Here is a 24,619-nt window from a genome sequence, read left to right as displayed (position 1 = left end):
AACTCTACAGATAAGTCTTGTTTTAGCTTTCTGATGAAGCTATCCTTGCTTCTGTCACAATCAGATCATCTACGTACAAAAGTGCAATAGTAATATCTTCCCCTTGAACTTTGTAGTAGAGAGTATGATCTGCATTGGACTTCATGTATCCCAGATCAGCAAAATACTTGTCAATTCTGCTGTACCAACTTCTGGGTGCTTGCTTTAAGCCGTAGAGACTTTTCTTGAGATGGCAAACCTTGTTCTCCTGTCCTGGTTCAACATAACCGGCTGGTTGTTGCATGTAGACTTCCTCGTCTAGATAACCATTGAGAAATGCATTCTTGACATCGAGCTGATACACATTCCATTTACTGAGTGTCGCTAGTGATATCAAGAACCGTATGGTATCCATCTTTGCTACTGGAGCATAAGTCTCATCATAATCTTGGCCATATTGTTGTGCAAATCCTTTTGCAACTAATCTGGCTTTGTATCTCTGAATACTGCCATCTGGATTGTACTTCACTTTGTATACCCATTTGTTGGCTATGGCCTTCTTGCCTGGTGGAAGGTCGCATAATTCCCAAGTGTTATTTTTATACAAAGCATCCATTTCTTCATTCATAGCAGTTTGCCATTCTGGCTTATCTACTGCGTCTTCGAAGTACACTGGCTCTTCTGTAGCCATGATGGTAGTCATAAGAGCATAGTTGGTGGTTTCCACCTGAATTGCTTTGCCTTTTTGAGCATATGTCAATCTGGCTGGTGGTCTGCTTTCCCTAGTAGACCGTCTGAGCTATGCAACCGAATATGCGGAGATGCCCAATGCGTGGCTTGTGTCCAGTGAATGCTTCATAAGGAGTCATTCCTTGTATCAGTTCGGTAGGAAGCCGATTAAGCAAGTAGTTAGCTGTAGCTATTGCTTCTGCCCAATACTGATTCGGAAGATGCTTTTCACTAAGCATTGCTCTAGCACTGTCTGCTAAAGTCCCATTCTTCCTTTCAGCTATTGCATTTTGCTGAGGAGTATCCGCACATGTGAATTGTCTTCGAATGCCGTGAGTTTTGCAAAAGTTCATGAAGGCTGAAGACATGTATTCACCTCCTCTGTCTGATCTCATGACCTTGATCTTTCTGCCTGTTTGGTTTTCTACCATGGCTTTGAATTCTTGAAATCTGGCAAACACTTCAGATTTTTCTTTCAGAAAGTAGACCCAACAATATCTGCTGTAGTCGTCGATGAAGGTCAAGTAATAAAGTGAACCATTGATGCTGCGGGTCTGGGCATAACCCCATACATCTGTATGAATTAAATCAAGAATACCTCGTGCACGAGAGGTACTTCTGACAAAGTTGGTTCGCTTTTGTTTGCCGAAGCAGCATGCTTCACAAACCTTTCCAAGAAACTGTAGCTTTGGAATCCCAATTGCCATATTTTGATTCCTGAGATCTAACAAGTACTTGAAGTTGACATGACCATATCTCTTATGCCATTTTGCAGAGAGTGCATCTGTTGCATTTGAGCTGACATGGCATGCTTATCTAGTACTGTAGCTAGCATCCTGTATAAGCGTCCTTCCTTGACACCTTTTGCTACTAGCTGACCTCTTTTGGATTTGTCTCTGATAGTGCATTCATCACCGTCGAAGATGACTTTGTAGTTGTGTTCCGTCATTTGACCTACTGACAAAAGGTTCTTGCTGAGCTTCGGAACATAGAGCACATCTTTGACTAATCCTTTTGTACCAGTGAAATTGTTCATAGGGATAACACCTGTCCCTTGAACCGGATTCGGTGTATTGTCTGCTGTGTAGATGACATTCTTTTGACCTTCTAATGGCTTCATTTCTGTGAACCATTCCTGATGATTTGTCATATGAGATGATGCACCGCTGTCGATGTACCAAGGATCCTGTTCCACTTGGTCGACTTGATAGCTGAAATCTTCTTTGGGATTGAAATCAGTGTCTAGGTGCATTGTATCAGTCTGATGCAATTCCGCACTTGCAAGAAACATATTTCCATGTTCATTTGCAAAATGACTGTGACTAGAATGTCCACCACGATGATTTCCTCTTCCTCGGGAATTCCCTCGATTACTGCTGGATTGACCGCTTTGGTCATACTGCTTCTTGCGGCAATCTCTTTCATAGTGTCCAAACTTGTGACAATAGTTGCATTGAATGTTTGACACATTGGTGGATGCATTCCCTCGTCCTTGGAATCTTCCTCTGTTGGAATGATTTCCTCTTTGCTGATTTTGATGTTGCTGAGGATGCTGCTGATGCTGATGCTGATTCTGACTTTGATTTTGACCACTTTTCTGATATGATCTACCTCTGTTTCTGCCTTTGCCTCTGCTTCTGTCTGAAGCGGTGAATGCCTGATCATTAGAATGACCTTTACGTGCTTGAATGGCCTGAGTCCTGAGTTCTTCACCAAGTAGAACTGACTGAAGTTCTTCAAGTGTTGGAATTTGCCGTTGGATGGCAATACTCTGGACCAGATTCTCATATCCTTCTCCTAGTCCATTCAGGATTACTTGAACCATTTCTGCGGGATTCATAGTCTCTCCTGCTGCTGCAAGTTGATTGTTGTAGTCTTTGATGCGGAGTACATAAGCATGACCGGTTTCATTGCTATTGCGGAAACTCTGGTTGATCTGGTTTCTCAAGGTGAGAATCCTGGATGTGTTCTTGGACTCGTAGAGAGCTGCGAACATATCCCATGCTTCTTTTGATGTCTTGACTATGTTGAGCTGTCCTAGCATGACATCTTGCACATTCTGCTTAATCAGGTGATAGGCATACTTGTCTTTCTTATCCCATTTTGCTTGAGCTCGGGCAATGGCAGGATCTGCTACTGATGCGGAAACTGTTTGTGTAGATGTAGATCCCGATGTAGATCCCGTTGCTGGTGCTGTGACAACAGATGGAGTAGAGCTACTAGTGGCTGGATCGGCCAATGGTCTAGGTATGGATCCATCGACATACTCCCATTTGTCCTGAAGCACAAGAATGGTCTCCATTCGGTATTCCATGTACCGTAATTGGAGTTGTCTAACTTAGCAGATGCCTCCAGATTGAGGTTGCTAGTCGACATGGTGCAAACAATGTACTCAAAAAGTGTCCTGGAAAACTCTGTATGAATCAACTGCAAATACACTGAGGATGCCAAGTGAAATCTCTGTACCGTCGGTGAAGATAGAACTGCAGTAAATAAGATTTGACCTGTGTTACAAGGCTTGTGGCAATGATGCCGGGAATAGCCAAGAGGCTTTACAAGGCTGAAAAAATGTTGTGCACGATGCCGTGAGATAGCCAAATAGGCTTTACAATGGTGGCATGTGTGTGTGAAATCAAGTGCTATCTGCCCACTGAATCAATCTGCAATGCCTCTGAACTCTGAAGTCTGCTCACTGAACTGATGAACGTAAGGTTTCAGGTAATGTAATGATGTGAAATCGGATGTGAGCGTATGGACTGACTCCGAGTAGGTACTAGTCGGGAATTTCGGGCATGGCTTAGATTGGCAACTTGGGGAATTCAAAGCGTCCCCTCTATGGCGATCTAGTCTACTCTGATCTAGATCTAAACCAACCGTCGATCGATGAAAGAACAACAAATAATTCATTTTCCTTTGTTCTTTTTAAGTGCTGGGTCAGATGCGTCGATGTAGAGGCAAATGTGTGTGAAGGAAGTGGTTTTGTCGGCGAGGCTCAAATGTGAGTGTAACTTGCGCCGAAATGTGCGCGTGATGTAACGAGCGCGTAGAGCACGAAAAATCGAGCGACTTTCCTTTTTGGAGCACCCTCAAATTCTTCCTGGATCAAGAGATATGACTTGATCTAGGTGGAGGGGCAAAAGGAGTGCAAATGGTGCTCAATGATGATGTGTCACTGTGAGTCACATGCAGTGATGATGTGGCACTGTGCTTAGCAAGAGGTGTGCCAGTGAAGCTCTGTGCTGAGGTGGCAGTGCTGAGGTGTCACTGATGACATGGCACAAATGACGTGGCACAAATGACGTGGCCAGATGACGTGGCCTGATGACGTGTCACTGATGATGTGGCAAGTGACGTGGCTGATGACGTGTCACTGATGACGTGGCAGGTGACGTGGTTGATGACGTGTCAGCTGACGTGGCACTAATGACGTGGCAGGTGACGTGGCAGAATGACGTGGACTGCTTACGTGGCACTGATGATGTGGCTCCGATGGTGACGTGGCAGATAAGGTCTGCCACGTGTCAACCTGCAGACCACTTCTGGGGTGAGTGGTGACCCTGAGGATAAGGTTGGGTTGAGTGTGGGATGCCACGTGTCGCCTCGTGGGCCGCCGGAATCTTTCGGAGATTTCGTCAAAGATGCCGATTCCGTCGCAGCGTCTGTTGGAAAGCCTGTGTGCTTGGTCGAGTTGTTGTTGAGCACCCGTGGGCAACGCCTGCTGGGAACTGTACTGCCTCTAGCATGGCATCCAGCCCGATGCCCAGATGCCAAGCGATAAGACTGTGGGCGGTGGCGACGACACGTTCAACACCTTCTTCAGCGAGACCGGGGCTGGCAAGCATGCCCACGAGCTATTTTCCGAGATCTTGAGACCACTGTGATCGACGAGGTTCGCACTGGCACGTACAGGCAGCGCTTCCATCCTAAGCAGCTCATCAGCGGCAAGGAGGATGCTGCAAACGACTTCGCCCGAGGCCACTATACCATTGGAAAGGAGATTGTGGATCTCTGCCTTGACCGCATTAGGAAGCTAGCGGTCGGAGGCGGTATTGGCTCCAGCCTTGCCAGTCTTCTTCTGGAGCGGCTCTCCGTGGACTATGGCAAGAAGTCGAAGCTGGGCTATACCGTGTATCCTTCGCCACTGCTTGCGCTGCCATGGTGCAGCGCCTCACCTATCGTCGCTTGCAGCCAGAGGCCGTTGAAGATGCGAAGGAGCTTTCAAGAGCCTGCCTATCGTCCGCGAGAGGCCGTCGGTCGTTGGAGATGGAGAAGGTGCTAGGCGCTGGTCTGTTGATAAGCGTTGAGACCTTAAGGCCTTGAACTGTGGTGGCTGTATAAGCCTTAGAGCTGCTGGCTAACCGTGAGCCGTAGGTCAAGCTGCTGAATGCTTTGTTGAAGAACCACGGGTTGAGGAGCTGCTGTAGATGGCTTATGCGAGAAACTTTAGAAGAGGCTGTTGATGCAGCTGTCCATCCTTGTTGTGATGCTAGCAACAAGTCGAGCTGCCGGGCACTAAGGCTAGATGGTTGAGAGCCTTACAGTTGTAGAAGGTCCTGTAGAGAACCTTTGATCGACCACTAATGTAGAGAACATAGAGGAGCAGCTCTCTCTCTCTCCCTATATTCCTCTCAAGCATTACACTCCCTATATTTCTCTCGGAATCACTCATAAGATCTCAATGGAATGAAGAGAAATCCTCACATGGAACCCAAGAAATGAACGGAAATCTCTTAAGCAATGACGGAAATTTTCTCTCAAATGGACGGAATTTTCTCTCAACGGAAGTGAAGGGAAGAATCTCACAATCACTCAAGAGAACTCTCAATCTCACAATCTCTCTCACACTCTCAAGAAACTCAATGTCTCAATGGAAGACAAGGGAGCTCTGATACCATGACAAAATATGAAGAGGGGAGAGGAGAAGAGTGGAGATGAGGAGAGAGGGCACAGCTAGAGAGCACACCACAAATGACTAACTGTACACTAGAATTAGTTGAAAAAATAGAATATATACAAACCCTTTTAGGGTTAGGGTAAGGGGATCTAACCCTTTCCTTTATAGCACTCTATAAGGTTAGTGCTATGCACATATGATCACGTGATGGTGCTATGCACACATGATCACATGATGTTGAGCGTGAACTCTCAACAAGGGTGCCCTAAAAGGTTATATAAGTCCCTAAAAATAGACTCCCGGAGATCAGGTGAGCCTGAAGAGCTTCTTGGCCACATGATGAACTGGAAAAAAGAAAAAAAGACAATTACTGATGAGTTGAGAAGAAAGGGGAAGGGAAGAAAAGATTACTGTCGGAGCGCATCTATAGACACGTCTATTTTCGCGTATAACAACGCGTCTATAGATGCGGCTGTGTGTGTCTGCAAAAAGTCTAGACACACCTATAGACGTGGTTTTAGACGCGCTCTGAGACGCATCTATAGACGCGCTGTGACAGACAGACTATTCTAAAAAGTAGAAAAGGACATGCGCCCGACACAAAAACATAACACTGATACCAAAATCATTCGTTTCTTGGATACGACAAAGGAAAAATCCAAAGAGAGCAACTTCCAAAAAAGATAAACCGTAAAGAGACTTACCTTGGATAGAGGTATGGAAGCTTCTTCTCCTTCTTCAAAGTTGCTTCTCTTCCTTGTTCACCCTCTTCTCCTGTAAGCCTGGAAGTAAGTGTGGGTGCCTTCCTCTTAAGTGTAAGCTTGGAAGTAAGTGTGGGTTCCTTCCTCTTAAGCGTCAAAACTGTGGATCTGTTAATAGCAAAGCAAGCAAGCCGCACGAAGTATAAGTAATGTGAAGAAACGCAAAGCGAGCGCACTAAAAGCAGATTTGAAAACCACATCTATAAGCACGTTTAATAGTGCATCTAAATACGCGCGTAATTGCGTGTCTACATACACAGAGCATACACGGTTTTAGACGCGCCTATAGACATGCACCATAGACTAGACAGACGCGGTTTTAGACACGTCTTTAGACGTGCCACAGAGTTTTAAAATTATTGAAGAAAAGCAAATTTTTTTGGGTTGTTTGTTTGTAGGATGTCTTCATCTTCAACAAGTAGTTCCAGTGAGGATGAATCCTTCCGTATCCACCATCACGAAATGTGGTTGGAGCAAAAAATCAAATGTATGTGTGACCGATGTCGAGGAAACATATATCGTGCATGCAGGATTACACTCAATCACATCTCAAAGTATGGAGAATGGGATGCGACCGTAAACATGGTAAGTGTTAAAGAGTTAAGGTGATTGAGATAACTATGGGTGTTCATATGTTTGAATTATGATCCCGTTTTAATTTGATACAGGATGCAGTGCCACACCCACATATGTTGCCCTATGCTCGCCGTGAGGAGGCAAAGCGTCGGCGATATGAGGTGGGATCTTCAGGAGGGACCATTACGGATGCATGGAGTGATGGTGATAGTAGCTTGAGACTTGGATTGGGTATGGATGGTGTGAACCCATTTGGTCTCAAAAGCACCTCTTACAGTGTATGGCTAGTGATATTGGTGAATTATAATCTTCCACCCTCTATGGCTATTAAGAAAGGACATGTTATGCTGTCCCTTCTAATTCCAGGGAAACATAAAGTCAAAAATCCTGATGTTTATTTGGAGCCTTTGATTGACGAGCTAGAGATACTTTGGAGAGGTATAGAGGTGCATGATGTGAGCAGGCCTCCCTCATCATGAGACTTCAACTGCAAAGCAGTCTTGATGTGGATGATGCATGACTTCCCAGGCTATGGTGAGTGTGAGGCGAGTGTTCAAGTAAGAATTGCACTTCTAATTATGAATAGGCAAAGGATGTGGCACCCTAAACCCACCTTCAACTCTTAATTGCATCTATTGTTCAGGTCTCACTACATCGGGTTACCATGCATGTCCTGTTTGTGGTCCTTTGCTAGTTGCCTCACGGGCAAACGCATTGAATAAGGTCATCTATGAGAATCACCATCGATTTCTCCCACTTGATCATCCTAGATATGTTGCCCCTTGGAATGAAGTCCTCCCACAATCACTCACCGTGGGAGATTGGATGAGAATTTGGGATGGTTCCACGACTCCTCCACCACTTGGCATGAGCCGGTAAGGGTTTGTAACTATTGTGTGCTATATTGGCTGGAAATAAAGATTGCCCGCTAACAACAGCTTTTGTTTAGATACTCCATCTTTTATCATTTACCATATTGCTCCCACCTCAAGATTAATCACCTGCTTGATCCCATGCATATCTTCAAGAATGTGGCATCTACCATTTGGGAGCATTTGAATGGGACACGAGATTCCGTAGGCATAAGGGAGGATCTACGTACCACAGGGAGGATGCGTGAAGCTTGGCCACAAAAGAGACCAAATGGGTGTGTTTTTTTACCTTGTGCACCATGGAGGTTATCAAAGCTAGAGATGGTGGCGGTGAAGCGCGCTATAATTACTACAATTCGTACTCCCACTGGATGCATGAGGTGTTTGAAGGGAGCCTTTACAAAGAGCAAGAAAAGAGGTGTAGAGCAATTATATGGCTTGAAATCTCATGATTGGCACAAGATGCTCCAAGTAAGTATTTTATGTGCATAATATCATTTTCCTTTCAAATTTGTGAGTGAATAATTATAAGCAACTAATCAACCACCTCCTCGTGTGTTCAGTTCATACTACCTACTAGCATTTGTCGTAGTGCATTGAAGGACGTAAAGGATTGTATTTACAAGATGGGCGCGCATGTGAGGTACTTTACATGATACAAAATATGATGCGTATCAATGCTCCATGCAAGGTGTTCATATTGCTAATATGGTGTACTTTTTCATTTCTAGGTATGTGAGCTCAAAAGAAATAGATCCCACCATGCTTAACTACATCTTATAGTGCATTTGGTGGATGAGATTGCTATATACGGTACTATACATGCACGATGGTTGTTCTTCCTCGAGCGCTTCATGAAGACCTTGAAGGGCTTCGTGAGACAAAATGCAAGACCCGAAGGTAGCATGGCTGAGGGTTGGTTGGTACAAGAGTCACTTGTATTTATTTCTGAGTTTCTTGTTGATGTGGATAGCTCTCTCCCATGACTATGGAGAGATGATGAAGACCTAAGGATGACCTCTATTGTGCCTCAAGGGAAAGGACGCAATAAAGTAATAGACACGGAGTTGCATAATAGTATCAACCTCTATTGCGTGCTTAATAGTGATGTGATGAAAAGATGGGTGACAAGATACGAGGATGCAAAGGCAAGAAGATAAGAAGAAAGAGCCCTCTTTCGTACACACCACGGATGTCGTGTGCCATACCCTCAGTATCTAAGAGCACTTCCAAAGGATATTCATGTGGATTGGCTACTTGATGAAATGGAGAAAGAAGAGAAAGACGAGGGGATGCATATCACAATGGAAGAATGGGAGTATGCTAGGGGATGCATGAGCAAGGTCAGTATATAGAATGCTATGCATAAGTTAGGAGCTTTCAATAATTTAGATTGCTTATTTAATTGATTTTTTCTTGGTGTAGTGCACTATGTTCAATGCTATATGGTGTGAGGGCAAGCATTTTCGAACACAACGGATTGATGATAAGAGAAACACACAAGATTGCGGCATCATTGCTAGCTTTGAGGGAGCCAATGGAGCCATGGATGATTATTGTGGCATAATCCAAGATATTATTAAGCTTGACTTTTGACGCTTCTTTGTGTATGTTTTGGATGTAAAGTGGTTTAAGGACGTGGTGGAAAGAGGCCCTAATGCAACAATCAAATGCCATGCAAGTGGCTTTGTAACTATTGACTCCACAAAGTTTTGGCAAAGTAGGAAGGACACACTAGTACTACCGCAACAATGTGAACAGGTACTGTGCACACATATAAAAATACTCGCTTTTAAATATTTGATACCTTCGATGCAAGGAAAATAACATGACTGTATTTGTGTTTGAATTAGGTTGTCTATCAACCAATGGTGGATAATAACAGATGGTGGCATGTCATACCTATTATGCCACGTTCCAAAGTGATGTATAGTACATTTACTAATATGGAGCGTATGGAGGATGATCATGGCCATGGACATGATGATGACTGTGATATGAGAGAGGAGGATGATCATGAGATAGGAGATACAGATATTGAGGCCATTACCCGTGAGGACGAGCCTACCATTGGTGATGCTGATTTCGATGAGCACATGAGTAGCACAAGTAGTAGTGCGTTGAATGTATTTGTAGATCTAAACACTTGTTTGGATTTTAAAGTAGATAGTTTGGCAAGGGTTGATCTCATTGAGGATGAGATTGAACTGTAGCCTATCATTAATATTGGCAAAACTATTTTACATATTGTCTCATTCTCCTCACCTCACTTAATTCTTGTATATGTGGGCTTGCGCTAGCCTTTTAGTTGCACAAAGTCATATATATATTTTTTGTTTTTATGGCATTTAAACCATGCTTACCTCCATTGGTTGAATGGTGTGAGCTCATGTCAATTAAATGCATGCAGCATTGCTACAAAATCCTAACCCACACATTTAAGTCTTCGAACAAGGAGGATCTTGGTGAGTAAGATGCTTGTTTGTGCTCGACAAGGTGCACAATAAACCATGTGCTCTACCTTGTTCTATACTATAATCCATTGTTAGATTGAGCTCTAGCATGATGGGGGTCATAGTCAACATCTAAAAAGCTTGATTTAGTGTCAAACAAGCAAAATGTTTTCATTTTGTTGGAGCTCACCAAACGTGTGCTATTAGAACTATACTCAATTTATAACACTAGAATTTAAAAAGGAAAGTGATGACAAAAAATAGGTAAATGAGTTAGGTTTAGGCTTTGTGGCATACCAATGTAAAATTTTATATACAATGTACGCATAGCATGGAGAATTTACATGATTTGTAGAGGCAAAGATTATTGTATGCAATTCTTAATGATTTATAAACTATAGCCACTATTCCATTGATAGTCACATCATATTATCACATCACACAAATGAAAATTTTATGGTTGAGGGGTTAGGATATGACATGGAACATAATAAAGATTGCCATTTACACACTAGGCCATCATCTAGAGAAGTAAAAAGGATTATTTGAAGTGGATTTTAAATGTGCTATGTATTTGGAAACAGATAAGCGAATCTTTTATCAACCGTGTAATCGAAAAAATAAACCCTTTTTTCCATGAAGGTGCGGGAGAGGAGAGAAACCTTGCAAGGTAAGTTAATCACTCAATGTGCAAGCCTCAAGGCACAAGAGAGATCATATGAGGTATGGTTGGGAAAATGCAAACTTGAGTGCATTGAAGTGGGATCTGAGTTTTGTGCGAAGAATGTGTGCCCATGGGCCGGCCTTGGGAACCCGGTTGAGGTAAGGTTGGGAACTCGGTTGGGAATGCAAACGTGAGTGCATTCAAGTGGGATCTATATACTTTGTAGGGAGAATGTGTACCCAAGGGCCGGCCAAAGATTTGAGCATTTTGGGTTAGTGATTCTGTGTGGCAGGATAGGAACAAAAGCTAGGCTTACGTGTGTGTAGGTAGGACTGGGAGTATGGAGGGGGGACCCAAGGCGGGGACTGGGATTCTATGGGCTGTTGGGCAAAGCACAACAAATGCTTCTGGGACGCAGTCCCAGAACCTCTGGATTCTGGGCCACGTATAAAATGATGGATGTTTATTAAAAGCGTTCCTCGGCTGGCCTGCACGGCAGCAACTGTGGACTGTCTAGGATAATCAATCATAACCATGATGATAAAGCCGTCATTAATGCAGGGCGAGGGTATTAAAGGAATTAGGTGGTTTAGGGAGGTGGGGTCGGGGTTTAGCGGGCAGAGAGCCAGAGTAAAAGCGGGGGTCTTACGAGGGTTCGCCCTTCGACAAAAATGATGGGCCGAAGGGGCAGTCAACTCGTGTGGACCGGTAGAAAGGCTTAGCCCAGGTTACCGGCTTCCCCGGGAACCGTGTCAGCGGGACCTCTGTTGCGCCGGCTGGTGACTGGGGCGACCGGCTATCCCCCGTTGTCACGCGTGGGCGCCTTTGGATGGTTCTACTAATGATAACGCTCATGATAATAAAAAGGCCCGCGCTTTTCTTCCACCTTCGACAGTTCGACTGCCGCAACTGTTCTACCACTGGTAGCTACTAGCTACTTTTCGTTGACAGCTTTGACCCTCCTCTAGAAGACTGTAGAAATTAAATGTCTCTATTGTTTAAAGTCTTTATTAAACGGTATTAATGCTGCCTCAGTGCCGAGACCTCGCTGCCTTTCCCAGCTTATAATTGACTGCGTGCCCATTGGCATAACATGAGCATTTTTGTGCATTGTTCATAATAAATTGGCAATGACCATAGCTATTTTTGCTCCGATTCCCGTCAACCTTGTTCCGAATCACTGAATCAGACTTCCGATCGTGCTTTCGACTTTGAAGTTTCGCTCTCCATCAATCAAGCGAAAAGTAGCTCTGTCCGGAGCGTTCCCATCGTCATCGCTCTATCGTCCTCTGTTCATCATCACCACGCATTTCATATTGCCCCAGAATAAAAACCAGAGATCCGCTAAAATAAAATCACGAAGAACAAAACCACGGTCTGATCTCATCTTCAATCATGCCCATTCCTGAAAAGACTTGACGGCACAGAAAAGAGATGAATCTTAACTCTGCTAGGTTAATTGTCCTCGGGGACCGGGCCGTGATTGTGAGGGGTGATGCAGAGAAAAACTCAGTGAAAGAGACGGACACTACAGCGAAGAGCTCAAAATTCAAACGAAGTAACATCGTATACCCCACGGGCCAAATACTTCTTTCTATCGACTGTTCAAGACACAAGACGTCACCGTCTGCCACACATGAAACCGGCAGAATATTTAACAATCAAGGAGTTCAACAACTAGTTTGTCTGATTTAGCTAAATGCTACAGTGACAACCCTTACTCTGAATTTGTTATTATGCGAGCTGTCTCTCTACAATATAATGAGAACATAGTGGCATATACAACTTATACAATCTCACTTTTCTTCTCGTTTAGGGGACCTAGTTCTTCACATGAAATATGCTAACCATGGGTCACGTTTGATCGTATGGTTGCATCAATCTTATGGAAGCTACAGCCCAAATGATAGAATAGCAGTGTGGGGTACTCAACTCCTAAAAGAAGGCATGTGGAAAGCCTGCCATCATTACCAACCCCATGTTCGGGTTGGGCCTTCAAAGAGGCTAGTACAAGCACATTGGAATCACTATTCCTCAGTTCAAGCCAATCGAAAGGATCAACAACAGTACTTAATTCTTGCTTACATATGTTGGACTAGATGGGCTCAGTGTTCATAGAAAACATTTTTGGGAAAAATTCAAAAAACCTCCAACCTCATAAAACTAGAGATAGATTTTCATAAATTTAGAGGTTTTATTCAACAAAGTATTTCAAAGTAAGCAGTTTGGAGTTAGATCTGGTAGATTGTGGCTCTATGGCTTAAAACATGCGTATAGTGAGAATGCACATCCATTACTTCTTACTTCATGGATTCTCAAAGCTCTCTCATCGGTCTGTAAGGGTAAGGAGAATGGGAAGGTTTCAAAGTTGAAATCTTGTTTGTTGGATTTCATGAATATGTTCTTGACTCTGCATCCTATTTTCTCACATTTTCCTTTCGTACCCTTTATAAAGGGCTCATAGGATGCACTGACATTAGCATGGGTCAATAAGTCACATTTGATGGCATGTATATAATCCGTTATGGCTTGTGAATTAGGTAAGAGAATCTACTTTTCGGATATCATTGTACGGGGAATTTGATGTTATAGCTATTTAAAGCCATATCTTTGACTCATTGAAGCGTAAAGATCTGCTAGTGATATTAAGGTCTTTGCTTGTTAGACCACATTCTCCCAGTGACTCCTATTACCTTGGTGTTACTATGAACATTGTTCACGACTTTATGTGGGTTAAAGGAACAAGGGAGGGTCATGGTAGCAACAACAATATTGAACAGGCTAGATAGATAAGGGGTGCTTCTTCTAGGGAGCCTTAGGTGAGCGCACCCCAAAATATGTAAGCATGTAGCTTTATTCTAAGGGGTTTTAAATCCAATAAATTCACAGAAATATATGTACACAAGGGGTTAGAAGTACACCCCCCAAGTGGGTGTCATTGTACGAAATTAGCTAACTTGTCTCCTCTTGACCACAAGTAGACCGTATAGGTGAAGTTTATGCAAGCTTGTGTTTCTCTACATTTTCAATACCCTAAATGTCACACACATTCAAAGGGTAATTCGAAACTTGTATTTTAGAGAGAAGTTTATCCTAAACTTTAGGATTCTTTCTAATTCCTTTTCATAAAGCTAATCCCATGTGAAAAAATAAAGTTTGCAATAATAAGAGCCCTTGCTATAAATATAATTATTCTTTAAATTCCTTGTATAAAGAAAATTCTGTATGGAAAGCTTAAGTTCTCCAATTATAAGACCCATTTTGATGAATGCACGTGCTATCTTCTATATCTCATAGTGACCTACGAATTTGCTTTCAGAGAAGGGCTTTGATATGTGGCTGGGAACAAGTTGCCTCTATTAGAGTCAGTGCACATGCTGCAAGAATGCACAGCTAGAGTGAAGTAACTCATCTATTCACATGCCAAAATGGACAAATTTTTCAATGCAGTTAATGAAGCTCTCTAGTAGAGGCAGAGAGCTCTGTGGATGACTGTAGGCCTTTTTCTATTAGCTTGCCCATCCATTGCAGAGCATTGAAAGTGCATTCACTCGGTTTCAGCTCCAGGTGCGACCTCCCTATTGGCTGGAGAGGAAATGTGCAGCTAGTGCTCAAAATTGCACCCTCCAAAATTGAGGTGCCATATTGAGCACCAGTGGCGCTCCACCTATGCCTCAAATTCTGAGCCAACCTTATAAATTTGGCCCTGGTGCATGATTTTTGGCCTCACTTGCAGTAAGCCTTAGTGTTGTATACGTCGTAGTTGGTTTGAGGTTGGATGTACTTTGATTTGGATATGCATCACGTGTCCTTAGACTTGGGCGAAAGAGGTTAGTGCAACACTGCAATGGCATTCTATTGGTCTTACATGTTCATGCACCTGAGCCAGAAATGCAAAGGTAGTCTCTGCCGAAGTTTGCAAGCTCAAGGGGGTGAGGTGTGAAGAGAGCAAGGCCGAAGGACAAAGAAGGAGCGTGGTCTGAGGTTGGGTCCGATGAAAACCATAGTTTGGCAACACACTATGATGAGAGTGGGTTAATGCTGGGCTGGAGGGTACTGGTTTTGAGAGGGGCAGTTTAGTGGTAAGTAAAAGCAGTTTTGAGGGTGTGTCCCCTCAGAAGGAGACTGCCCTTGTCTTCCTCCGCCTCCTCTATTAACTCTTCCTTCTCCTTGCATCCTCACTTTCTCATCCTCCTCTCCATATATCCGCTCAATTCCTCCTGTCACTCTTTTCTAGCTTCCATTATAGTTTTCTCAGATCATCACCACCTTGTCGTAGCCGCCCTTCTCCTCCCGTAGTTGACTCGCTCTGCCTGATTGATCAGCCCCTTCGCTCCTCACGTCCATCTCTGATTTCTAGTCCTAGAGCACCTTGTTGCAGTAGCAGATCTGTAGCTCATTCATAATTCCTTGTGATTTCTCGGTTGGGCGTTGGAGTAGACGATTCATTACTAGTATTAGCTGATTTATAACTTCATTTACCCATAGGTCGGAGCTGATTCATGAATTGCTTGTTGTCGAGAAGCTCTCATTGGAGTAGCAGATTCGTAGCTAAGTCATAGCTCGCGCCGCATCATATCTTGGAGCTTGTTAGCGTAGTAGATTCGCAGCGGGTTCACGGCTTGTGGTCCGTCGCACTAGATTCTACTGACCGCAATAGCTTGGTAGAATAAACGGAACCGTGCGTTTTTGTTTGTTGCTTATGCTAGCGAACACGCTTTCGACCATGGGAACTCGAAAGTTCAAGCATCTTCCCAATGATGTATCCCTGAGCGAACCCACACAACCTGTGATGATATCTTCTACACGGAAGTTTGCCTCCACCTTTCTGATTTTCATCAGCATGTGCCAGTAGCTGGCTTCTTCAGCCCCATAGTTCACGCGTGGCTTCCTTCTTCCCTACCTGCGATGCCCGGCCGTAGAGCCTTCCTCTCCAGCTCCGTCTCATAGTTTTCTCACTTCTCTTTTGGGACCAGTATATATCGTTCCACCAAATATCTGTAGGGCAAAGTTTCTCGGGATCATCCCTCTCTTCCCGTAGCGTTCTTCTCGGTGACGTACTTTCTCAGGAGGATTAGCATCTAATCGTCAAAAGCAGCCGCGAACGTCAATCCAGCCAGACCATTTCACTGGCCCTAATGGACCATCTTGAATTTCATTGATCACATTTTATGCTTTATCTTGCTGCCATCCCTTCTTAGCAGTGCAGGTCTAATGACGAAGTGGTCTTAGCATGTTGGCCATGATTTCAGTCAGCTAGCTCCTCGTCAAAATTGAAAGAAATTATTTCCTTGCAAACGTAGTACCAGGGAGGCTCCAGCTGAAGGCTACACGATGCTCCGAGAGAATGTTCCTTTCGGTATCAGGTCTTCAGTTGATTTGTCAGGTCCGGATTTATCACTACAAATCAGCCCTCCTTGCACGCGATTCGGCTCGAGCCCAGTGGATAGTGGTAGCAGTAGAAAGCATGATTTCCGTTTTGAGCTCTGGAAGAAGAACCAATGTTCGAATAGCTCACTAAGCGACAGCTCGAGCAACTCAAGCGGTGTAACAGCCGAGAAAATGCGACCAGAAGACGTGGCATCCACTGACCTTTGCTTGGCCCGTCCTTCTGATGGAGAAACGCTGCGGGGAAAGAATGGAGTAGTGTTCTGTGAAGTGCAGAAACCCCATGGTGTGTCTAGCTTTCCCACTCATTCAAGCTTGCATACACTTTCGGATTTGCAAGACAGACGTGCTGAGACACGGCCGGATACGGCTATCAGAAATGGGGGCAGTTTGTTTCTTTGTGAGGATCCGTCAGTGGGAGGGCTTTCCAGTGCAATTCAGCAAAACAGAGGGAAGGCAGCTGGCTCAATCTTCAATCTTTCTTCTGCATCGACGTTGTCTTCTCCGTATGCCAATGGTTCGGACTTTCTGAAGGAACAAGCACCGAAACCCGGACAGCTCCAGCTGAGGCTCGGTGGGGGTACTGAAGCAAGCGTAACGATGTCACTCACAACAGGAGGCTCTCTTTCAACAGCACAAATGAAGCTTGTAGCTGCGTGGGAGTCGGAAAAAGCCGGATTCAGAAGAGAGAACCCGGCTACTGTGCTAAAGTCAGCGGAACATGACTCACAAAGCGGCCTGCGTTCAAGAATTTGTCATGCTAAACTCCATTCGAAAAGAAGCACGAGAGCACCTCGGATGCGTTGGACGAGCCAGCTTCATGCAATTTTTGTACATGCCGTGGAGGCACTCGGAGGACACGAAAGTAATCACTCTACCAAGCGCTTTTCATTTCTAGAGCTTTGCTGAAGAACATAGTACTTTTGCGTTCCGTTTGTCGGATCAGCTTGATTCTCACCATACCACAGTCTTTGCCACTGTTCATCAGGCTGTAGCACGCCAGTCCATGTGTCCGCCAAATAGTTAATATGCACGACTCATATCTTTAGCCTAACTCATCCACTAGTGATTCGGTAATCTCTCGACGCATTGACAAAACAGCTCGCAGGAGCTTATAAGATAACTCGGACGACGTATTGATGGCTCTAATAATTCTACGAATCTTTTAGCTACCTCTTATTAGCCCTGTGCGTCTAAGGTTGCCAAGGGAAAGAATTGTGAACAGCAGTATTCTTTCTCCTGTTCTCTATCATACGCTACGTGCCTTTAAGGCAGTATAAACCACGTCGTCGTTGTAGTTTTGCGACAGTCGAGGTTAACCGAAGAACACAAGCAGCATATCAGTTTTGCTATTTGGTTGCACACACAAGCTCCGCCACGGCAATCGAAGAAAAATGCTATTTCATGATGAAATCTTGCGCAGCTCAATTTCTATTTTCCTGTGATCAGCATAATAAGGAGTCTGTCTGCCTTGTGCAGTTCTATAAAAGATGTGGCCTCTAACCATCTTTCATCCTTCGTTGTTTTAATAGGAGCAACGCCGAAGTCGGTGCTGGAACTCATGAATGTCAAGGACCTTACGCTAGCCCATGTGAAGAGCCATTTGCAGGTGGTGTTATCAATCATGCAGTAAGAATTACTAATTGTAAAAACAAAAAACTAGAGAGTGAATAATCGATATAGGATATCCAAGGGCCTACCGAAAACATCTATGTCGCTCGCAGTGAATATCATGGATGTGTGTAGGTCATGAGACGGGCAATCAGCAAGATCTTTTTAGGTCAGAGTAGTTCCTCGAGCTTGCGAATTTTCCGGCTGCTTAACTTGCTAGCAAGGTAGTAGCTTCCTACTACGCAATGTTGTAGATTGTGTTTTGCATGCTCATGGGTCAGTCGTGTGACTTAATCTTAGTCTTCTTTTAATGCTTCCCCTATAAATCCAAACCCATATTTAGAACGAAATGTATGGTCTCGAAGCTTGCTCTGATCGAGAACTCCTACGTACAATGCAGATGTACAGGACAATAAAGTCTACGGACAAGTCGAGCAGTGCGGGTAAGCCTCTGGGCATTTATGACGTATGAATGCAAGAGCTTTGCATCGATATAAGGGTTTTATAGCCAATGAATTTTTGTAATAGGCTTAAGGTCGGGTGTGGACTTTCAAGTTCCAACTTACTGAAAGCAGGAGCACTCCGTATTTGCAGGTTTTCCTATGTTTGACACTGAAAGTATGCGGCCATCCCATGATTTTATCGTCCGCCGAGGGAATTTGAATGAAAGAGATTTCCACGTTCCAAAGAACTGCGGAAACATTAGCCTGAATGTGGGCGACACCCGAGCCATGTTCGGTCTTCCAAGCAGAAACTCTCGACAGAATGACTTCTCGTGTAGCATGGGGGAGAACTCACGAAGGTAGGCCGTGCCAACAGTCCGTTTGCATTTACTGAAATGGTGATTGGACAAGAGAGGAAGCATAAGCGAAATTTTGGGGAGAGAGAGAGAGAGGGGGGGGGGGGTTGAGACCACTATCAAAACGATAGTAGCTCCTGATAATGACAGTGGTTCTTACTACTATAATGATAGTAGCTAGTAGCTCTTTATAATGATAGTAGTTCTTTACATCAAATTTCAAAAATTTCTAAGTTCTTAGTATGTTCTTTGCCAGCTCGTCCGCCATGTCCATTGTCTCCTATTCGAGTATGCACCTAGCTGCTTGAGTGGTTGACTCATAAGGACTTTTAGGCTCTCCTAGTTTTCCATGTTAATGTGTATGTACGCATTATAGTGGAACACTCTGTGCTCTCCATTTTTGTTTCATGTACTCTCGGATTCTCACCTCCCTTAAAAGTCTTAGTCTCTTCCATCTACCTTTTCAACATTGAAATATTTTTCGCCAGGTCATGCATTTCATGTTCTTCGTTAGATTGAAACCTTGCTTGTAGAATTCCATTTTATGTCCCCACATCTTATGCTCTCTAAGAATGTATGTACGCCTAGCTCTCCGAATTCTCATTCATCGTTTATGATATCCCATAGCGTGTAGCTCCAATCGCTACATCTATTTGAGCTCCTCTCTATACCGTCCTGTATCTTTTGTTGCCTCCATGGCTATGTGCGAGAGTCAACTTGCATCCATATGGCTTCGCTACCTTATGAAGGTATGTTATGTATTAACACTTAGCTTCCCCTTAGAGGGTATCCTTCCCATCTTTGCAAGCATGACATGATAGGGGCTTTGAACTTTGACCTCCAGCTTAGAAAAAGTTGTGAGTTGTTTCTATTCTTTTCCAATTTTCTATGGAGAAGTCCATCCATAGAGAAACACTATTTGAACAAGTGATGTATGTAGGGACCTCCTCTTTTCCTATCTCCATAGACATTCTTTCTTATATTTGTTTAAGAAGTTGTATAAGGCTTTTAAACCTCCCACAACTATTAAGGCTTTTAAGAAGTTGTATAAGGCTTTTAAGAAGTTGTATATTTCTATGCTTGCATTTCACTTGTATTTCTTCTCAAACTCAAGCCTCGAGTGTTTGTATATTGTGAGTGCTTCTAGGGTTTCTCTTTTGATATAGAGGACATTTGTTGGTTTCTTATTCCGAGTGCCGTGCCCTATGTCTTTGTAATATGTTGCAAGAATTCACCTAATGCATCCATATGTGTTTGAATGACCTTTTTGTCTTTTGCAAAAAGAAGTAGATTATCTACTCAAATTAGGAGTAAGGCATACCTAGCAATTTAATTACCGCTCGTCGACTATGTGCTCTCATAATTCTTCTATGAATAAAACGAAGAGAGTTTGCGAAGTGAACAGTCTTGTTTGACCCCTAAGTCACTAGTTATAATTATCTTGCCCTTAGAGTTTCACCCACCCAGCCACTCGTAGCTTTGCCAATTTTGCAAGGACCTTCTCATGCAATGTGAGTGTGGCTTTCCTAAGTTCTTGAGATATTTGTAGCTGTTCAACCCTTTCTATATTTTTAAATAGAATTCTATCTCAAAGGATTTCTTGAAGTCAAACAACAATAAATTGCTTTCCTCTTATTCTTAATTATGTGTGTTGCAACTCGTATTGTGACCAAGTGGTCTATTGTTGAATTCTTGAATCTAAATATGCTTCAGATGGTGTCCTTTTCATTGATCTTCTACCCATTCGCTAAGAATCAATTCAAGTATAGTACCGTATACTTTTGTTATTAAATTTCTTACCATGATCTTTCAACCATTGCTTGCTACCCTACTATCCCTCCTCCTTTGTGAATCAATACAATTCTATTTGTTTGCCACTTCATAGGAAATAGCTCTTCCAAATATTTTATTAGCATCATTAGTATCTATTTTGTGTTGGATCCTCCCAATTTCGACATATTCTCTACTATTAGGCCTTGTGAATGTGGAGCCTCCCCATTTGTTTATTTCTTCAGCCCCCTCTCCACATCTTTTTTTGTGGTAACATGCTCTTTGGCTTTGATGGAGAAATGTTGCTTGGGCTTTTCTTCCCCTTCTCTCTAGTAGAGTTCCCTGATAAAATGTATAATGTCTTTAATGCAACTTTCCCCACCCATGATTTGTTTTTTGTAGCTTTTTAAAGAAATTCTTGATTTTTCTTGCCTTTCTCAAAAGGCTCAAATAATTTTTCTATTAAGAACATTCTCTCCTTTCTTCTTAGTATCTTGTTTCTTTTCTTGTTGTGTTTGCTCATGTCCATGATTTGCTTGCTATTTTGGATAACTTATCATTCCAAATGGTGTGATGGATCCCATTGCTTCTTCTTTTGCTCTTTATGAAGCTTGTATTGTGAGAGAGGTGTATGGTATTTTACCTATCTACGATGCCTGTAGAACTTTGGGGGGGGAGGGGGGGGGGAGAGAGAGAGAGAGAGAGAGAGAGAGGCACGGAGGGAGGGAGGGAGGGACATGGGACTTAACATGTTTGTGAAGCCATTAGAGAGTGCTTTGGGAAACTTATTTGAAGTTTGGTTTAGTTCAACAGCAGAACCTACGTTCCCATACTCCTTTATCATGCATATAAGATCATGAGTAGCATGTTTGGATCTATGTGCCAATCATGTCCTAGTAGTAGAACAGGAGATGAGAGATGGAAACCCATATTGCTTTAATACTTTAAGTATTTGTCGAGCTTCAAGTTCCATGAAACATGACCTCCTTAAGTATCTTAAGTTGATTTATCTAGCTTTACGGGTTGTGTTCTTGATGCTTTGGGATTCTTCTCTGGGATTCGTCTTTGGGATTCTTCTCTGGGGGTATGCCCTTAAGAAAGTTACCTCTATATCCAAATCAAATAATCGATAATGGAATTTTTTTGATATACCCACTTCTAACATTTATACCTCACATGTAAAAAATGATAAGTTAGAAGGACTAGTTTCACATGGGTGGGTTACTTGATAGAACTAATACTTAAAAAGCTTATTAGACTCATCATCTTCCCTCACAGTCATTAATGGATGTAAACTTGTGTAGAACGATTGGACCCATTTGGTCAAGGCTTAAATGTCAAGGTAGCATAAAAAAAGATAACAAAGGATGTCTAAGGAAACCATGCATAACACAATGGATCTATTGGATGAGATCAAAAGTATAGGTTTGAACAAATATAGTAAGGATTGAACAAATAAACCAAAAATAGAGTTTGAGCTAGTAAGAGTTTGCAAGGAGGTAAAATGAAACCTATCTTAGGATGAATTTGCTAGAAATAAGATAGACAAGAACTTATTGTTACATTGCCATATATACACAAAGAAAAAACGTGCAAGCTCCATCCACTCTTGCAGTGTGACATTGGTCCATGGATCCTTTGTATATTCTGAGGGTTTAAATGATTATAATAGAAAATTTCCCTTTAGTGATCCAATTCTCTACAAAGAACGTAAATAATGTGTACAACACACCTAGAAAGACTAAGCCGAAAGTCATTCAGAGGGTTTGTCTATCATAGTAACAAAGAAAAGATATGAAATGTGCAATCATGCAAGCAAGATCAAATTTTAAATAAGCTGTGACAAAGAACTCCTTGCATATATGCAACCTTGTAATGAAATGAGAGTCCCAAGAGGGAAATAACCTATTGGGCTGGCACGAATTGCAAGAGATGATTGAAAGAGGCGTAGACATGCTCAAGTAAATTGAATAAAACGTGAAAGCAAGTGGAATCCAACGAATGCAAACCTCATTTTTGACGCTGCTAAGGGTCTATGGGTCTATGGGTTCATGATATATTCAGCTCAAGGTTTGTACTTTCCACTCAATGTAAAGGATTACTATTTCGTTCTTCCTCTTAATTTGGTCCACATGATCTTTCTTTGTATACAAGCTGGCATCTTGGTTTTGTGGATAACTGAACACTATTTTCTGATTATGTATATCTACTTTTTGCCTCGTTCATTCCAGCTAAATCTATCCTTGGCCATGGAATTGCAGGCTACCATGGCCATCAAGAGAACCAAAAGAGCTTCCTTTCCCAATAGGATGCAACGTCGTTCACTCTTCCTTTGTACAACAACAACAGACGATGGCGACTAAGGTGCTTGAGGTACAGGCTACTCACTAAAGCGCTGTTCTATTTGAGCTTTCAGCAAATTTATGATGAGAGGAAAGATAACCCTACGATAGAATCTCGAAAGGACTTTTAGACGTCTTATGCGTCCAATTGGCAAGGGGCCGCTGATTCAATCTGTCTATATGTTTTCTCAGCTAGAAGTTCTCTAAATAGTGTTCAATATGCAAGCTTATTACATCAAGAGTGCAGAAAAATAATTTTAGTCTCGTAGCTTTGGAATAATTATTTGAGATAGCATCCAACAAGGTTGTTCATGTAAAATGAGATTCATGGTTACTGTCGAAATTTAGAACAGTCCCAAGCGACGTTAGCAATTCGTCGAACAAGACTTATATATCGTATAAATATCGTACAAATGTGATTGTTGAACACTAAAACCAGTTGTCCTCACGAATCTGATTTATTTTCGATTTTGCTGCCCTACTTCCTTGTGAAAGTTCTCATTCCAAGCGGAAACAGCTACAAACTTAAGAACATTTCTACTTCTGCCTCCTTATACGGATTGTTTTGAAGCTGACTTTGAGTACATGTGTGCGTGCAACGTGCATCTGCAGGCCAGAGGCTGTCAAGCGTATCCAGAAGATCAAATGCCAAGAGCTATTTTTCATGGCGTTCCTGAGGATCGTTATACACAGAGTTACAGTTGCAATTCAACACTGGCCCAGCTCGTCTCCTCACAGAAAACTCAGTTAGCTGGTAAGACGCCCAGCTTGGAGTTTACTTTGGGAAGACCTAGCTGGCATTCTCCAGAGCAGACGGATGGTCCAAAGGAGCTTCCCTTACTAAAGTGCTAAATTTTCAGATGAGCATGGGAAAAGTGATGAAATATTTGTCAAACGAGATCACCAGCATGAGACACTGAGACGGCGAGAGCCAGTTTTGAAGGCTAACGAGTCTGCTCTCTTGTCTAGTTATTTGTTAGGGTAATCCTGGTAGTCACACTCACCCATAAGGGGTAGCTTTCCATTGGTACTCCAAGTGATTGAAAAGTCTGCGAAAATTCAGAATATGATCCCACTTGACTTTTCCTGCTTACGGAGATCCAAGTTCTAGGATGGTCATCTGTATCACTAATCAGCAATGGGCTAGTCATCTAGGCCTCTCTTGCTTAAAGACAGTAGAGCTGGAACTCGTTCTTGGCTTTAAGTGCCTTTCATGGATCCTCTCTCTCTCTCTCTCTCTCCACACTCAAGTCAAGTGACGCACGTTTTAATGTCTGAGAGCATTATATATACTCCCTAACAGCACCTTCAGTATTATTTTTGTCCACGATTAGACTTAGGCATCTACTTTTGTACATGCTCACACTTAGGCATCGACTTGAACAGACTATCCGCTTTTGATAAATTCCCGCCTTCATTCTCATATTACCGCTTGAATTCATTCTCATATATTACCACTTAAATTCGCGCCTTCATTCTCATATTTAATGAGAGTCTCTCTCTCTCTCTCTATATACACACACACACACACATACATGATGGGCTGAAGTGTTTTTAGTTGAATATGCAAGACTTATCCACTCTAAAAGGTCTTGCAAATTCTGAACAGCGTAAATATTCATGTAGATATGTTGATTCTTTTTGTTAACTTTCAAGATTACTTATACCAACATAAGAATGGAGATTTAATAGAACACCAAATCATTTAAATATCTTAAAATATGTCCATATATCAAAACTTATATGAAAAACCAAATGTCTAACTAAACATCAACACAATC

The 24,619-nt window shown here is 42.7% G+C and overlaps 1 protein-coding gene across 1 annotated transcript; it reads left to right on the top strand.

Annotated features, from left to right (window-relative positions):
* The first annotated feature begins 15,128 nt into the window (after positions 1-15,128).
* LOC147895962 (uncharacterized) lies at positions 15,129-24,301 on the top strand. Its single transcript, XM_087382863.1, has 6 exons — positions 15,129-17,181; positions 17,849-17,925; positions 18,328-18,370; positions 18,522-18,729; positions 22,758-22,869; positions 23,451-24,301. The coding sequence occupies exons 1-6, from the start codon at positions 16,263-16,265 to the stop codon at positions 23,688-23,690; spliced, it is 1,599 nt and encodes a 532-aa protein (XP_087238989.1). The 5' UTR covers positions 15,129-16,262; the 3' UTR covers positions 23,691-24,301.
* Positions 24,302-24,619: the final 318 nt, after the last annotated feature.

This window comes from Dipteris shenzhenensis, chromosome 12 (assembly GCF_047967505.1).
Source record: "Dipteris shenzhenensis isolate YYH24624 ecotype China chromosome 12, Dip_SZ_1.0, whole genome shotgun sequence".
Lineage (NCBI taxonomy): Eukaryota > Viridiplantae > Streptophyta > Polypodiopsida > Gleicheniales > Dipteridaceae > Dipteris > Dipteris shenzhenensis.
This window is presented reverse-complemented; position numbering and strand designations above follow the sequence as displayed.

Excerpts from the sequence above, each read along its gene's own strand:
- LOC147895962 (XM_087382863.1), top strand. The coding sequence starts at position 16,263 with ATGCTCCGAGAGAATGTTCCTTTCGGTATCAGGTCTTCAGTTGATTTG. Across the intron at positions 18,371-18,521 it reads GGACAAGTCGAGCAGTGCGG|GTTTTCCTATGTTTGACACT; the intron begins GTAAGCCTCTGG and ends CCGTATTTGCAG. Across the intron at positions 18,730-22,757 it reads ATGGGGGAGAACTCACGAAG|GCTACCATGGCCATCAAGAG; the intron begins GTAGGCCGTGCC and ends ATGGAATTGCAG.